The 18,532-nt window shown below is 40.8% G+C and overlaps 1 protein-coding gene across 2 annotated transcripts in view; it reads right to left on the minus strand.

Moving 5' to 3' along the window:
* The window catches only part of NUDT14 (nudix hydrolase 14), a 101,761-nt gene extending 84,328 nt beyond the window's left edge, over nucleotides 1–17,433 (minus strand). Inside the window, exon 1 of one of the 2 annotated variants that reach the window (XM_074956357.1) lies at nucleotides 17,197–17,433. In XM_074956357.1, the coding sequence (XP_074812458.1) occupies nucleotides 17,197–17,277 (81 nt within the window). In that variant the 5' untranslated portion in view covers nucleotides 17,278–17,433. Of the gene's footprint in view, nucleotides 1–16,779; nucleotides 16,929–17,196 lie in introns of those variants that run through there. The other variant, XM_074956358.1, reaches the window with a different exon arrangement.
* Nucleotides 17,434–18,532: the final 1,099 nt, after the last annotated feature.

Here is an 18,532-nt window from a genome sequence, read left to right on the forward strand (position 1 = left end):
GATTTTTTTAGCTTTTCTTTCTGCAGGGACCATTAAAGTCAACCTGACTTCTGGTACCACTTTGTCAACAGCTCTTTTGAGCAGTCTCTCCAGAAGTCCTAGCTTTCTCCTAACCGGTCTCCCTCTATTCATCTCCCATTAGCCCAGTCCATCAACTTAACCTAAGATGAGCCAATCAGCCCCTAAAAACCCAGGGCTTGCAGTTTTCCTTTGTCACCCTGTCAGTTTCTTGGAGCAGCCTGGTGTGGGGCTGTTGCACCTCTCCTATCCCAGGCTGTTTAGGATCCCCATTCTTCTTTGTCCTTCCTTTATAGCTGGCTTGTTTTCCTTATTGCTCCCAGGTGGGGGTGCATGCCTGCATGATTGGCCATTCTGGCAGCTGTGCTGGGGGGTGGTCAGCCTGATTGCCTGTAAGTGGGGAAAGATGCTCCTTTCCCTTCTGCCTATGCTCAGTATGGAGTTTGTAAACCCCATTATACCTTCCTCAGCTGAAGAGTAACCAGCAGGGAAAGAAACAACCCCTTCCATCCCCTGTTCTGTAACCTGTTTGAAAATATGATGGACCTGCATTCAAGAGTCATGAAACAGGTGAGTGAGGATACTAGTTTCAACAGCAATATTACTTTTTTACTGCAGCCACTTAGCTCTGTCTTGATTTAATCACTTCACTAAATCACCTGCAGCAGAATGTTTGACTGGGAATAGCATGGTGCCTGTCTGTTTAGTCATGGATTATTAGAAACTGGATTAGAAAGCAGTATCTGTGATGTATGGATTTCTCTTAGGCCACACAGTTTTGTAAATCCACTTGCTAAACCATCAGCATGTGATATGTAAATTTATTTAATAAAGTGTCTGTTTGCTAATTATTATTTAAGCCCTGTAAGAGAAAATGTTTTTGGATTCACAAATCAAGTCAATGCAGGAGTGCAGCTCAATGAAATATGCCTTGCATCAAATTCAGATCTGGTTTTGGTCAACAAAGAACAAGTATTAACAAGATTAGCAAAGGTTATCAAGCAATACACAAACTCCTGTAGGCCCTTAGTGAGTTCCAGTGAAGTTGGGAATAAAGCCATTTGCTGCACCTAGGTATCTCCATGATGTAAGGAAGGTAGAGAAGAAGTCCTGCTCTGCTTTAGAATCTCAAGGGAAGTCCAGCCAATCAATTCTACCCCAGGTCCTTTTATAGTGAAGGCCTAGGAACCTCCAGCTAACGCTGCAGCATTCTGTACATCTCCTCAACAACACAGGCTCCTGCACACACATCAAACCTGTCTGTTGCTCTCTCCACTTGCTTCCAAGGGACTAGAAAGTCAAGGTGTCAGTCCTTATCTTCCAGGCATTCAATGGCCTAAGCCCAGCGTAACAAAAGAGCCTACGGTTCCACAATGAAGACCATGGTAAACATCTCTGCTTCTCAGGCACAATGGACCTTTTTACTGTAAGGGTAAAGCTCACCCGTGAAGGAGACAAGAGATTTCTCCAGAGACCAACAGGGACAAACTCACCCAGGAACTAAGGACCATCACTAACTTTTAGCTCTACCTGCAAGGCATACTTCTTCGACCTGCCTACTCTAACACACATATAGCACCATGTACATTTGAAAAAAAAAAAAAAAACAAAATCCACACTGCATACACAGTTCTCCCCTTGGAGATGATGAGGGAGAAAACAAACAAGTTGCAGTGGGGGAGGTTTAGGTTGGATATTAGGAAAAACTTTTTCACTAGGAGGGTGGTGAAACACTGGAATGCGTTACCTAGGGAGGTGGTAGAATCTCCTTCCTTAGAAGTTTTTAAGGTCAGGCTTGACAAAGCCCTGACTGGGATGATTTGATTGGGGATTGGTCCTGCTTTGAGCAGGGGGTTGGACTAGATGACCTCCTGAGGTCCCTTCCAACCCTGATATTCTATGATTCTATGAAACCACACTAGACAGATGTTCATCACATCCTTCAATTCAGTACTGGAAGGCACTCACCTAGTATAGAGATCTGGGCTGTACAAGAGCCTATATAGAATAGAGGGGAAGATATCACACTGGCAAAATGGTCACTAGTTTTTAACTTCCCTCTTTTTCACTTTATCATTGTTTAATAAAAACAAAATGTTCTAGTTTTTCCTTTCTTCTGATGAAACATTTTCCCTGATTAGGCTGTTGCCAGTCCTAAACTGCTGGGTCTGATAAGATGATCTTTAAATTTTCTCTCATTTAACAATGTTTACATTGGACCATTAATAGCACTTTTATAATATTAATGCTGTGCATACTGGTACACTAGAAACTCTTTAAACAGTAAGTAAGATCAGTGATAAATATCCAGTAAGCAGTTATTCTGATCATTCTTTTGGACTATTGTCATAAATATAAAGGGAAGGCTAACCACCTTTAAATTCCTCCTGGCCAGAGGAAAACCCCCTTTACCTGTAAAGGGTTAAGAAGCTAAGATAACCTCACTGGCACCTGACCAAAATGACCAATGAGGAGACAAGATACTTTCAAAGCTGGAGGGGGGGGAAAACAAAGGTTCTCTCTGTCTGTGTGATGCTTTTGCCAGGACCAGAGCAGGAATGCAGGTCAGAACTCCTGTAAAGATTTAGTAAACAAACAATCTAGTTAGATATGGGTTAGATTCTGTTTTGTTTAAATGGCTGATAAAATAAATTGTGCTGAATGGAATGTATATGTCTGTTTTTGTGTCTTTTTGTAAATTAAGGTTTAGCATAGAGGGATTCTCTATGTTTTGAATCTGATTACCCTGTAAGGTATTTACCATCCTGATTTTACAGAGGTGATTCTTTTACTTTAATTAAAATTCTTCTTTTAAGAACCTGATTGCTTTTTCATTATTAAGATCCAAGGGTTTGGGTCTGTGTTCACTTATGCAAATTGGTGAGGATATTTATCAAGCCTTCCCCAGGAAAGGGGGTGTAGTGCTTGGGGGGATATTTGGGGGGGGGGGGGGAGATGTCTCCAAGTGGGCACTTCCCCTGTTCTTTGTGTAACACTTTGGTGGTGGCAGCTTTTAACCTAAGCTGGTAAGAATAAGCTTAGAGGGTCTTTCATGCAGGTCCCCACATCTGTACCCTAGAGTTCAGAGTGGAGAAGGAACCTTGACAACTATGTTGATAGGTTTTCTGCTGCTCCAACTTGAGAGAATGTCAAGATTCTCATGGACCTGCCATTGACTCATCTAAGCACTCCAACTCGGACAAGTGATTGATCAAGCTTCAGGGTGCATTAAGTCTTTTTTAAAAGAAACATATGCCTTGCAGACAAAACACTCTAGCAAATGCTCCATTAAAAAAAAAATCATATACATACGAAGAACTGAAAAACTTTGATTGGTGGAATTATCAAGAGTTTCCTAAAGTAGTGCTGAAAGGCTCTTTTCATTGAAAGCTATCTACAATAGTCCACTTATTAAATGAATCACAATATTTTACGAATACCATGATTGTGATAAGCAAAAAGAGTCCTAAGTGCAGCTGCATACATAAAAAACAACTATGACAGACCTGCCGGAAAACAAGACTTCTACACACACTGCTGCTCAATGTTGCCGCTTCAAGCTCAATATGCTTTTAAGCAGCCATCAAACAATCACACAGATCTATACTAAAAATCAAAAAGAACTGAACTATAGTCAGCAGTTTCATTCCAATTTTATTTTATAAAGGTGATTTTCAATTTGTTTGCAATCAGCTAAAAGTACCTTTAATAGCAGAAGTATCTGTATATCTTACAGACTTCTAATAAAATAATTATTGAGAATAACATTGTTAGTAACACAGTTTAAGAAGTTATACTATTTATTTTATTTTCCCCAAGTGTTGAATTAAAGCTTACTTTGTTACTAAGTGTAGTTTCTGGTCACCCCCTAAGGACACTGATGATCCCAATGGCAATAATTCTATGTTTGCTTTCTGAAAAAGTAATTCATTAGCTAAACTGTTTTGGAGTTTCCCTCAGAAAGGATTAAGTAAAATCATGATCCCACTGACTTTAATGAGGTTAAGATTTCAACAAATATATAAAAATATACAGTAGAAGCTCAGGTTTTGGACTTTAGTGTATTACATGTCTGTTATACTACGTAGTGTTTTTAAACAATATGAAGCTCAATAAAACATCCTATTTACTACTTTTCAAGTTAATTGTACTCATTACCTAATGGTAAAATACCTGCCAGGGATAAGTAAGTTTTAAAGGTTCAAGTTACAACCGGAGAAGATTTGTGGGCCATAATTAGTTTCACACAGATTTTCAGAATACATTTACACATCTTTATGGGGGAAGGGTGGGAGAGAAGTGATGCTTAATGATTATCCAGTATTAGAATTAAGCATAAAGTGATAATTTGTAATGTAGATAATTATTAAGATACTTATGATAAAATGTTACCAAACTCTCAGTAATCTAATTTTGAACAAGGTACCTTTCTATTTCCTCCTCTAAATATGAGACTGTCTGACACTGAAGTCCTTAGAGACTTTTTACTATTAACAACATATTAGGACTTTCTATACCATTTCTATTTTTCTTTAACCACAGCATGTGCAAAAATCCATTCACTGCTATGGCCACTCATCAGGTTACTGACAAGAATTGTTTTCTTAATTAAGAATGTGTGTATAAATGAAAAATCACTTCACTTGCTAAAACTCTACAAAAACTTGTGAATTTAGACTGAAACTTTACAGGAGACTTTTGCAATTGCAGTATGGAAAAGGACTAGTAAATAGCATAATGGAATAGGTGCTTTTTGTGCTTATTAATAAAGTATTTAACAAATCACTGTTTCATATTGTAGAAAGGTACCTCTGTATTAAATTATGTTTGTTTATTAAATGTATACATTGATCTTGAGCAGCCTTACACACTACAGTATGCATCTTGCTTTGAAGTAGAAGGCTCAGAGTTTTAAACTCTCAGTAGAAGTGTTATGTTCTATATGCACTGATCCCTTTTTTTCTATTCAGAAGGTATCAACTATATAGCACTAAAACACTGACATCCAGAATACTTTTTTTTTTTTTAAAAAAGGGGTGGGGGTTGAAAATGGACAGAAGCAGGTTCTACAGAAAATACTTACAAGGTTATTTACTGTGTTTGACATATACAATATCCATATGTATCTCTCTCAGAGTACACATACGAAATATTTTTATATACTGTATTACATAGTCAGAGAAACAACAGCTAGATATTTAAAAGATTCACAGATGTCAGAATTTGAAGGTTCAGATATCTTCAAAGGCATCCTTGAATATATGCAAAGCATATTAATTTGAGATTTTACTTTGCATTTTAAGCGGGTTTTTTTTTAATACATGTCCTTCATTCATGCAAATGTAAAGAACTCCAAAAATATATAAAGGAATACAAAAAATATGAAAGAGGTACTTTTAACACAGGATCCTCAGCAGATGACAAGCCATTAAGCTTTCACCTTTGAGTAATTATGATGACTGTGATGTCTCTTTTGTATCTCCATTTTTTAATTAGAATCTTTAATGTGTTTAACAAGCAATTCTTCCATCAACCTTTGATGTGTTTTACTTGTAAAGCAATGACAGTTTGCAGTTCAGTCTCCTTAAAGTTCCAGAGAAACCATTTTCCACTCACTTGCTTTGAAAGCCATTAAAATAACTTGATGAAGAACAGCAGCAGGGGGCTAATGGAAGCCAAGGCTTAGTAACAATCTTTAGATTTCCCCCTAAGACTTTCTCACAGGCACTTCTCACAAAGATCCTTAAGACCTTTCATCCTCATGCCCTCCCCCACTATCAACAAAACCAGCACACAGTTAACAGATGCAACTAGCTCCATGTTTTCATATTTTCTTATTACCTTTACCTTTTAATTTAAAAAAGCTAAAACTTCATCTGTTTTCTGTAACACAGACCGACTCCTCATCTTCCCATTTGAGAAAGCTGAAAATGTAGAAAGATTCAAGAAGCAGCTTCTCCTAACTTACCACCTATATTGAAGATATGGGTACGAAACAACACATCTGCTACCTAACAGAGAAATATAAATGACAACTTGAACTTGAGTGACTTGCTTATGTATATTCTGGTTGTTACTGAAGTATTTTGGGAACCTTCAGGACAAAAGGCTCTCTATAAATGCAACATAATATTTTAAATACATAGATGTATTCCAAAGAAGCAATACTGTCAAATGATCTCTAAGCAGCAGAAACAAACGTTGAACCCTAAGGCAAACTGGGAGTTTTTCAGATTGCGATTTGGTCCAAATGTAGCAATAGAGTTATGTTGAGCACTGAAACTAAACGGTACTAAAGCATACTTTATCTGTCATACCATTAACTTAGGTTTGAACAGAGACTGGGAATGGCTCGGTCATTACACTAATTGAATCTTATCCCACCATCAACCTCAGCCTGGACCAGTCCACACAAGAGATCCACTTCCTGGACATTATAGTGCTAATAAGCGATGGTCACATAAACACCACCCTATACCGGAAACCTACTGACCGCTATACCTACCTACATACCTCCAGCTTTCACCTAGACCACACCACGCGATCCATTGTCTACAGCCAAGCTCTACGATACAACTGCATTTGCTCCAACCCCTCAGACAGAGACAAACACCTACAAGATCTCTATCAAGCATTCTTACAACTACAATACCCACCTGCTGAAGTGAAGAAACAGATGGACAGAGCCAGAAGAGTACCCAGAAGTCACCTACTACAGGACAGCCCCAACAAAGAAAATAACAGAACGCCACTAGCCATCACCTTCAGCCCCCAACTAAAACCTCTCCAACGCATCATCAAGGATCTACAACCTATCCTGAAGGACGACCCATCGCTCTCACAAATCTTGGGAGACAGGCCAGCCCTTGCTTACAGACAGCCACCCAACCTGAAGCAAATACTCACCAGCAACCACACACCACACAACAGAACCACTAACCCAGGAACCTATCCTTGAAACAAAGCCCCTTGCCAGCTGTGTCCACATATCTATTCAGGGGACACCATCATAGGGCCTAATCACATCAGCCACACTATCAGAGGCTCGTTCACCTGCACATCTACCAATGTGATATATGCCATCATGTGCCAGCAATGCCCCCCTACCATGTACATTGGTCAAACTGGACAGTCTCTACGTAAAAGAATAAATGGACACAAATCAGACGTCAAGAATTATAACATTCAAAAACCAGTCGGAGAACACTTCAATCTCTTTGGTCACTCGATTACAGACCTAAAAGTTGCAATTCTTCAACAAAAAAAATTTCAAAAACAGACTCCAACAAGAGACTGCTGAATTGGAATTAATTTGCAAACTGGATACAATTAACTTAGGCTTGAATAGAGACTGGGAGTGGATGGGTCATTCCAGAAAGTAAACTATTTCCCCATGAAGAAAAGGAGTACTTGTGGCACCTTAGAGACTAACAAATTTCTTTGAGCATAAGCTTTCGTGTAGCTCACGAAAGCTTATGCTCAAAGAAATTTGTTAGTCTCTAAGGTGCTACAAGTACTCCTTTTCTATTTCCCCATGTTAAAATATCCTCACACCTTCATGTCAACTGTTCAAAATGGGCCATCTTGATTATCACTTCAAAAGTTTTTTTCCCCTGCTGATAATAGCTCTTAATTAATTAGCCTCCTACAGTTGGTATGGGTACTTTCACCTTTTCATGTTCTCTGTGTGTATAAATATCTTCTTACTATATGTTCCATTATACGCATCTGATGAAGTGGGCTGTAGCCCACGAAAGCTTATCCTCAAATAAATTTGTTAGTGTCTAAGGTGCCACAAGTACTCCTGTTCTTTATATTGTACTGTGTTCATCACCATTGTATTTGAGCACCTTTTTCCATGTTACTACTCTAATATAACTGTTTGGAGTACAATTCTTCTTGTTAGTTACAAGTTCTTAGGAATTCCTGGAAGAGAGAGACTGTTTAAGCTATTGCTCCACTCAAGATACAGTATATAACATTTTGGCAACAGGAATGGCTACTCTCCCTGCAACAGGACCTTGGAGCACATGCATGCATCCCAGTTACCGCCCTGGGGTCCTTTAAAACTGGGAGCTATAGTTGCAGGGCATATGACTAGGAGGAAGCATGTGACCTACAGAATGCCAGATATAAGATTTCTTGTCTCTAGGGCAGGGGCACAGACATGAGAGACTCAAGGTCAGGGATGTCCAGTCAGGGTTCCTCCACAGTAGCAAGGGAGGGGCGACTAACAGGGAAGTGTGTGTCCTCTCCCCTCCCAACTTGGCAGAAGTTGGAAAAGTCTGCGGTGGTTAGTATACGGTATTTCAAGTTTATTTGCATCTGTTTTGGAACACTTGTTTGAAAGTAAAGCCAGCCCTGAGGAAAGGGTCCTGGACTGCACAGTTGTTCCCCAGTCGGTGAGTTGGCTCGCAGCTTACACTCTCACATCTTCTCAGTTTCTACCCTGGCTTAATGAGCCTGTGGTGCCTTCTACAGTCTGGGAAAATATTTTATTTAGTGGGACAACTGCCTAGAAGTCTGGAAACAAGCTGTACTGATACCCTCTTGGGTACCAAAGGCTCACATATATTTCACACATTTCTTCTTCTTGATAAACTGATATATTACTTCAGTTTCAAAGTTTCAATAACTTTTTCAGGCCTCAAATGAAAGTGGCAGAAGTACACGAGTCAGCATCCAGGTTTTTTAGGAGCTACACAAAGAACATATTTGCCAGTCCTTTGGCTTTGCCAAACTGGCTATATCATGAACAGAGGAAATGGATCCAGCAAGAAGTAGCAACAAAAATCATAGTTTTGTGGCACAAAAAGCCCAGGAAGTGCCACACAGTTATTCTGAGAAATAATTGTAGATATCTGCAACATACCCCACCAATATGTTCTGTAGATACCATGTACTGCAAACAAATTAAAAAGCATCAAAGCACCATCTAAAAAAAGCCACTACTTCCATCTCTTCATCATTTTAGGCTGTCAAAATAAGTACCTGTGATATTATTATTGGTTTAGCAGTAGGTGTGCTGTAGTTTGTTAAAAGTATCACTGAAGAACAAACATTTAATAAAGTCAAAATCAACAGCTGTATTCCCTCCTTTTCTGCATTATTTTTCAAACAAACTGGAATGTTTTGTTTTTTACGGACGGGTGAATCTTTCCCACATTTATATTTAACATTTTTGGAGAAAGAATAGCCCTCACCTTTAGGAGAGGAGTTTTGCCCTCATTTCCCTATAATGTATTCATCACCACTCAGCACATCTGTCCTAGCAAATCCTATTTCCTGTTCTATTCATGAGGCTCAGCAACCTGGAGCTTTAACGATTGCTGCCACACTTTTCCCATGGCCTTCTCACCTCTCGGTCCCCCCACCCAAGTACCCAGCTCCCATTGTTTATCATCTGTTCTCCCCTGCTGCAAACTGCTGTCAGATGTTCACTTATCCCTAATCTTACTCACTGCCTTTGATATTCTTTCTAATCCAACAACCTGTCAGCTGGGGCATCAGCCCATGTCCAGACCAGCTGCTCTGTCACAGGCCTTAAGGTTCCCTCTCAGCTTCATATGCAACATTTAAAGGATTTTGACACAGCGTGCACAATGTAAAACAGATAATTAATGTTGTTTTGATCAGCGATCATGGCTTTCGTGTGACACTAGTTGACCACTAATGAAAAGTAAGCTTTAGTTTGTTTAAACTTTAGTATTACTATATTAACAAGACCTTGGTCTATGTTTAAGGGACAACATGTTGAAAGCTAAGTTCTTGGAGATCAGGGAATGCTGCTTTATTTAGCTATAAATTATGTAGAAAGACTAATTCACACAAAAATTTAAGTCAGATAGTTGTTTTATATATTCTGTGGAATAAAAAAATATAATGTCCCTGTTTATGCTAAGTCATCATTTTCTACATAGTGTTTTCAAAGCAAATAATTACAAAACATACGAGTTGTGGCTGCAAAATGTAAAAAATGCATATTCAATATCACTAGCCATTTATATGTAATTTCTTATTCTTTAAACTGTGTTTTCAAGGTATAATCACAATGTGCTATACTCATTTAATATAAAGCATTAAAATCTGTTTTCTGTCTTTACATTTTACACAATATTCCCACTTAGAGAAGATTTTATAACTTCATAACATCCAAATCCACTGTAAAGGTTTGTACACTACTGCTCATCATCTGTATTAAAACGTACACCATATGTATACTTCTACATGTTACACTGCTTCAGATAACAGAATTTTTTGTACTGGGAAACAAGTAGCCATTTTTACTTATCTCTAACCAGACATGTATTTTTAATCTCAATTGAAAAATTACAGACATATACAGGTACATTTCTCCGAGCTAGCTCAATTTATAAAAATAAATAAATAAATAAATAAATAAAAAGAATAATAATTTAAACAAAAAAAAATTAAAGATTGTACAAAATGTGACGAAACTACTACTAGGAGTATACAAAACACCAGTCTTTTTTTTTTTTTCCATAGCAATTGTAATAAAAATCTACATTAGATGTTGTAAAGTGGCTCATTTTCTCTGGACCTGATTATTTCCATCCTGGGGCCTGTGTACATGGGGATACTCAGGAAAAATTAATTCAAATTAAAGGTGTAAATTTAAAGTGGATTAGTTAAACCTCATTAAACCCGTGTGCGCATTCTCTTTCAGCATTCAAGTGGCCTTAATTTGGTTTAATTTACAGTATATCTACAGTACAGCCACTACAGTGGAACAGCTACAGCGCTGCAGGTGTGCTGCTATAGTGTAGATGTGTGTAAATGCTGTAGTGTGGCATAGGGCTTGTCTACACTTACATTTTATAGCACTCTAACTTGCTGGCTCAGGCGTCTGAAAAATCACCTCCGAGTGCAGCAAGTCTGAGCGCTTTAAAGTGCTAGTGTGGACAGGCTCCCAGCGCTCTGAGCTAATCCCCTCGTGGAGGTGGATTACCAGGAGCGCTGGGACTCTCTCCCAGCGCTCACGTGCGACCACACTTGCACTTCAAAGCGCAGCCATGCGAGCGCTCCTGCAGCAGCGCTTTGAAAGTTTCCAGTGTAGCTATGCCCATAGTGTAGATGCTTCCTACGTTGACAGAAGGAGTTTTTCCTTTCTCTATTGTCAGTCCACCTCTCTGAGACGTGATAGCTAGATTGACAAAATAATTATTCTGTTGATTTAGCTGTGCCTACACCTGGGCTTAGGTCTACGAAACTATGGTGCTAAGGGCACAACATTGTTCACAGCCCTGAGCGACATAGCTAGGTCGATCTAATTTTTAAGATTAGACCCAGCCTTAATTTGGAAGTGAATTAAGATAAACCCAATTAACATCACTTTAATTTTGAACGAGAGAGTACACACAGGAATTTAATGCAGTTTAACAAACCCACTTTGAATTCACACCTTTAGTTCATTTGGATTAATTTTTCTGCATGTCCCCATTTAAAGAAGCCCTTAGCAATCATTATTGTGAAGTGGAATAACCCAAGCTAACCACAGCATACTGGTGAAATACATTTACTAGCACTCAACTGTGCAAGTATTTCACAGTTATTCTAAACTTTGGAGTCTGATTTGCATAAGTGCATGGCTGTTTCTCAATAACCAATATGCCAGTTTCTGTGCTCTGGCTACTAATGGCCTTTGGACATTAAATCAAAACACCATTGTTTACTTAATTTATTTCTAAAATGTAGACATACTTGTAAAAATTGTATACAGAGAATGTATATTGCAGGCTTGAACCTGCATTACTGTAATTACTGGCACCTTTGCTACTGACTTCAATGAATGCAGAGTGAATTCCTGCTCTCTGATCAGCTGTTGCCCTCATAACTCCACACCCATATGTCCACAACAAACAATGCTACCTCAGTTTCTCACTGCCTTCCCAGCTTATCATTCCCAACAATCTCTCAACTCTCACATCTTAAGTTATCTCACTACACTCACACAAGTACAGTTATTTTTAATATTTTTATCTTTATAATTTGAGATTCCTGCTGCCTGTTTGTAGCTAAGTAACATGAAAAATGATTGTACTCCATTGTATGCAGATTGCAATCTTCTTACTGTTCTGTAAAATGCCTGTCATTCTCTTGGGATTATACAATTAAACAGACACAATCGATGGAGTTCAGTTAATTTGTTTCATTCAGTTGCATACATGAAACCATTAGGAGCAAGATCCCCAATTTAAGATGATATTTAATGTTAAGAATTTGTTAAAATTAAGATAAAGACTATGCTTAACGTAAAAAGCTGGAAATTTCTGTCACTGCTAACCACTACTCACCAATCTCTACATTACCAGCCATTACCTTCTAACTGTCCCTAAGCTATTTCACACTAGGAACAGGTGCAAGCTTGGTGGCCAAAGTATGTTGAATGAAAATAAACCTTCATTACAGCACACACAAAAATACCTTTATGTTTCCCTTCTACTACTTCTCTGACTTTCCAAATTTTCTTCATATTTTCCCTTCAGCAACTCCCAACCACATCTCATGCTAAAATAATTTTGAAATTTGAATAGCATTACATCAGAAGTCTGTGGCAGTGCAGGTCCCCTCACTTCTAGTCCCAATCCCGTGCCTTAACTTCAAGACCACGGTTCATCTAAAATACCGTGTATGCTCCTGCTGCTTGTGAAAACTGTCACTTCAAAGTTCCTTATGTTTATGCATACAAAATGCTATATGATGTCATTTCAGCCAAAATGCTGTCTTCTTATTTTTGCATTTAATATTATGAGTACTAGAAAGGTTGAAGGAATTCAGAAAAATTCTGCAAAAGAAATAACACCATCATCCTTAACATGATTGCTTTGACAAATGAACACTTCTTAATACTGGAGTCTTTGAAGATTTAACAGACCAGTGTTACTTGTTTGAACAGGTTACCTAAAATTCTGTTTATTATTTTCACAGCAACATTTTAACTGCCAAACTAGAAAAGAATGTTCTATGTTTACCAAAAAGCAGAATGAAGCTTCAGCAAATGTTTTAGGCAGCTGGGAACACTCATGCTACTATATAAAAATTAGTTCTAAATGTGGAATTAGTTGGTACAGGATAATAAATAATAATAATAATAATTATTATTATTATTATTATTAATAACAACTTAGTGCTTTTGATCTCCAAAGTTCTCAGGCCATTAATAAGGCCCCAATCTTGCTTTCCGTGCATGGAGCTCCTTGCAGAATTGGATCTTAATCCTCATGTCCAGTGAGATAGGTAAATCTTAAATCCCATTTTAAAGTGTGGAAACACAGAGACTAAGGGGCTTGCTCAAGGCCACAGAGGAAATCAGAGTCAGATCTCTTAGAAATCAGGAATCCTTGTTCGCAATCCACTGTTAAATTACACCCAACTCCCTTTTTACATGGGGCATTTTCTGCTCACTACACAACAGATTCAGATCACAACATTCTCTAAAAAAAACCAAACTTTTAGAATGTTAATAACTTTAAATGTTTTTATTCCCTTAAAAGTAAAAGAAAAGGCCACACATTAAAAAGATTTTTCCCACTTCCATTTCATTTTTATGTATCATATGTTTAACTCAGGAATGAATGACTGGAAACCTTAGTTAATCAATATAGAACAAAATGACAAAGCCAAACACTAAACCATCTGAAGCTCTGAAAATAGAGTAAAGCTCACATAAAAATAAATAAAGTTTCTTGTTACAATCGGTCCCCTTATTTGATTAAACTTCATTAGATCCTAACTGGCACCATAGAACAATTTTTCCGGTTTGTCATAAGAACATAAGAGCTGCCATACTGCGTCAGACCACAGTCCATGTTTCCCAATCTCCTGTCTCTGACAGTGGCACGCACCAGAACTTCAGGTGGAGTGTACAGAACAGGGCAATTATGGAGTGATTCACGTGTCTTCCATTCCCAGCTTCTGGTAGTAAGAGATTTAGGGTCGTCCTGAGCATGGGGTTACATCCCAGACTACCTTGGCTAACAGCCACTGATGGACCTATCCTCCATGAAGTTTTGAACTTATCTAGTTCTTTTTTGAACACAGTTATACTTTTGGCCATCATGACATCCCATGGCAATGAGTTTGAATGTCCTGCCATCATTCAAATAGATGCTTGTTCACCATTCCACGCTAGCACAGGCTTGCCCATATATACTAGAAAATGTAAAATTGCAGTTTATATTAGTCTAGCCTGTACACTTCCAAAAGTTCCTTGACAGATCACACACTAAAAATTAAATGGTAGGAAGCAGTGATGAGAGCTGTCTTGTCAGAACAAGCTTCTAAAACAAAGCCTGTGTCAGGTAGTCAGTGTATGAACTAGGATTAGAAGTCAAGAGATTCTGGTTCTCTGCTTAGCACACTAGACCACATCTCTCTCTCTTTTCAAAGAAATCAAATCATAAGAAATATATAGTGAATAAATGTACTATACTGAAGGAATATAGTCCCAAGGGAAACTCAATTTCTGAAACACATCAGGGCAACTTTCTGCATCAGATATTTTTGGCCTTGGTTACACTATGAAAACAAGCAAGTTCAACAATGGCTTTTGAGCATGGCTATGGCCCTACTGGTTTAAAACTAAATGTGGTCCAGCCTGCATGGACAAGGCCATACCTACAGGCTAAATTGTAATGCAAGTCATCTAGACCTCAATTAAGTTTAACCACTGTTGTCTGACTTGATTGTTTTGGTTGTGGAGATAGGATCAGAAAGATTCAGGAATTTACAATTGAATCTCCAGCCAAATACTGTAATCTTTAAAGATTTAAAGAATTTAAAGAATTAAAGATCACTAGTGATGTCTTGGAGGTACCTAGAGTTCATCAATATTTAAAGGTAATCCATTATCAGAAACTTTATTTACAAGAATTCTTTATATTTTCTATTTGTGCAGGAAGACACTATTTGGGATATGCAGAAGTTCCCAACTTCAAAATGTTCCCTCCTACTCTGTCCCTGTCTATTTGATCGCCTCCTGCTTTTCCTTTTCCAACACTTTAAGACTAGGAGTTGAATATATCTCCTCCACACACACCTCCTCTTCCTTCCTTAATGAATGTGTCTAAGGGCAAGTCTTCACTACAAAATTAAGTCGACTTAAGTTATGTCGACGTACAGCCACCACAGTAATTACTGCGGTGGTTCATGTCCACACTATGCCCCCTCTGCTGGTAGTGTATGTCCTCACCAGGCCACTTCCACTGACTTAACTGTGTGGGGCATTGTGGGGCACTGACAGCTGGAGTCCTGCCTGCCCTGGGGCCCACATGGGGCTGACAACCAACAGGTGATGTAAATAACACAGACACTGCATCACCCTAACTACATCAATCTAAATGCTACGTCTCTCACAGACGTGGACTTATTAGGTCAGTCTAGTGGGCAACTTACATCAGTAGAAGAAACACAATAGTGTAGACATTTACAGAGTTAGGTCGACATAAGCTGCCTTACAGTTGACGTAACTCCGTAGTGTAGGCCAGGCCTAAAACAACCCCCCAAAAAAAAGGATAAAAGAGAAGTAGCTTGGCATTGCTAATTTCTGCACGCACTGGGTTTTCCTGTATTTGCTACAGCCATGGAATTGCAATGAACAAATGGACCTCACTAGGCCAATATTGAGACTGGAGCGACCACTACAGTACATTTAATTAGAGAAACAACTGCTCTTCGTACAGTTAGAAACCTATTTACAGAACAGATTCTGAAGGGAAAAACACAAATATGTTACAGTAGCAGACACTAATCTCATTGTATCATGTGTACTCTTTGTATTGCTGAGGGCTCTAATTCTCAAGGATCATCTGAAAGGAGATTCATGTTTGTATTGACATTATAAGGAAAAGGATTTCCTATTACTACTTCCCCATGGGTGCTGTAAAGTTGGCTGTACATGGCAGTTTCATCATTTTTAATGATCTAGACAATCATCCAACTTTGCTCCAATTACTGCAACTAAATGACTATGATTTTACATGACATTACTCAAGAAGCGAGGTCCAAATGGGTTAGTATTTAGTGAGACCTGCAAAGAAAATTAAGTTGCTGCAGACAACAGTGTTTCAGCCCTAATCAGTACCAAACCAATGCCCACGCACTGGCAATAGGGGGCACTATAATTCAGTCTTTCAGATGAGAAATAAAACCGAGGTTCCGAGTCTGACCACCGCATACATGACCACTTGCAGTCCTTTACAAAACGCAATGGTACTTTTCGCAAGGGCAGGTGTGTTTTGGCCTATTTCCAGTTTACAACGAAAGTACCAACTTCAGTTTCAATCATATATGAATCATAGAATATCAGGGTTGGAAGGGACCTCAAGAGGTCATCTAGTCCAACCCCCTGCTCAAAGCAGGACCGATCCCCGACTATGGTATCTGCCTTCACTTCCAGTCCTAAACTATTATGTAGGTTGCTGTGTGCTGTTAAACAACAGCTGCATTCTACCCCCAAGATGACTGTATTTCAGTGGCAGGTGGATCAAGTGGTTCCTGTTTACACAGCAAATGAAAAGTGCTTGGGGATGAAAGGTACTGTATATATGACTGGATTCATAGAAAAGATCATAATTGACAAGCATTATAAGACTACTACTGCACTCTTCAGGACAATATTACTGCTGCCACATAAAGACCACAAGCAATCGTAACCATGACAAACCTGCCTGAGAAAAAATTGTGATGGGACACTCGTGCCTTGTTCAGCTATGGGAAATGATGTAGAACAACTAAAGTCACCTCTTCTGGTGTTCTGTCACGCTCATTCAGATGTCGGTTATTTCCAGTCTTCCCCCCTCCTCCTGATTTGACGCAGCTGGGAGAACAAGGAACCCACAGAGACAGAGCGCAACGTCCGCAGGACTGGCAGGGGCGAGGAAGGGGGGCGCAAGGGAGCCTGAGCGGAGTGGGACCCTAGGGGCAGGGAAAGATTTGGGAGGGACCGAGCGCGAAGGGGGCGCTGGTGAGGACGAGGAGCAAGGGGGCTGGCAGGCCAAGGGGGCAGGTCCGCAGGAGGCTGCAGGGAAGCGGGAGGGGGAGGGCACCATACAGCCCCGGGCCAGGCCGCATTTCCTGGCAGGGCAGCGCTCCGGCGCGCTTGTAGGCCCGGCTATAGCCGGGGCTTCCGCCCGCCGTGCCGCGGGAGCCGGGACTCACCTGCCGGTAGCGGAGCCGGAAGGGCCGCAGGTACTGGGAGGAGGCGCAGGGCGCCAGCGCCAGCTCCTCTATGGCCTCCATGTGCGGCAGGAGCGGCCCCGGGAACCGGGGCGTGACCGCGGGCAGCCTGCGGGCGCTCTCCCCGGCCTGCAGTCTAGAGCGGCGTCGCGCGCCGCCTGCGCGGCAACCGTCCTCGGCTAAGGCGAAAGGAACCTCCCCCGCGGCAACCGTCCTGCTAACTGGGAAGGAACCCCTCCCCCCCCCACGGTCCAGCTAACGGGGAAAGACGCCCCCTCCCCCCCCGGCTGTCCTCAACTGAGGGGAAACTGCCCCCCCCCGCTAAGAGGCCAGGACCCCCTCCCCCACTGAACCGTCCAACTAAGGGGGACGGGGTTTTCTTTTTCCTCTCACACTCCCCCCAAGCCAGAGGGAAGTGAACCCCCCTCCCTGCACCCAAGCACACGTCTACATGCCTGGTGAAATCCTTGGCCCGCAGCGCGGGGGTCAGGTCAATGGCAAAAAATCCCCTCCGCTTCAGTGCGGCCTGGATTTCAGCTGCTGTGTTTTCCTGGCCCCCTTCCTTCAGTGGCCAGGGGCACGTCTACACTGTGGACACAAGCCTCTGCAGTGTAGATCAGTGGTTCTCAAACTTTTTTTCCCCATGGACCACTTGAAAATCGCTGAGGGGCTTGGCGGCTCACTTAATGTTCTTTCCAAATGTTGTTTGCACCGGTAGCTAACCATTGTAAAGCACTTTGGATAGAAGCGCTATGTAAAAAAACAAAAACCCTTAATAATAATAAACTTTTTGTGTTCTACAAATAAAAGCACACTACTCATATTTTACTATCAGTAGTCTGACCTTTCTAATGCGATGGATGTGCTCTCCCCTGCTGCAGCAGCAGCCCCCCAAGCTGGGGCTGGGAAGGAGTGAGGGTCTCTCCCCTGCCACAGAGCTGGGGCTGGGAAGGAGGGCCGTCTCCCCACAGCAGCCGCAGCCCTGGAGTTGGGGAAAGTCACCTCTTTCTCTGGCCACCGCAACCCCACACATCCCAAATTCCCCCCACCCCCTCTTCTCACCCCACTGCCCCCTCCCACCTACCCTCTATTCCCCCCAAGGCCACCACCTCACCTTACATGTGCGTCTTCTCCAGAGTCCAGGCACCTAATTAGTGGAGCCACGTGTGCACAGCTCCACTAATTAGATGGGCGGCCCTTTATTCTCTCATGTGTGGCCACTCAGGCGTGCACCTTAGAGGGAACTATCTGTGGACCACCTGAATGGAGCTCGCAGACCACTGGTCGTCCAAGGATCGCAGTTTGAGAACCACTGGTG

Source organism: Natator depressus, chromosome 6 (assembly GCF_965152275.1).
Source record: "Natator depressus isolate rNatDep1 chromosome 6, rNatDep2.hap1, whole genome shotgun sequence".
Taxonomy (NCBI): Eukaryota; Metazoa; Chordata; order Testudines; family Cheloniidae; genus Natator; species Natator depressus.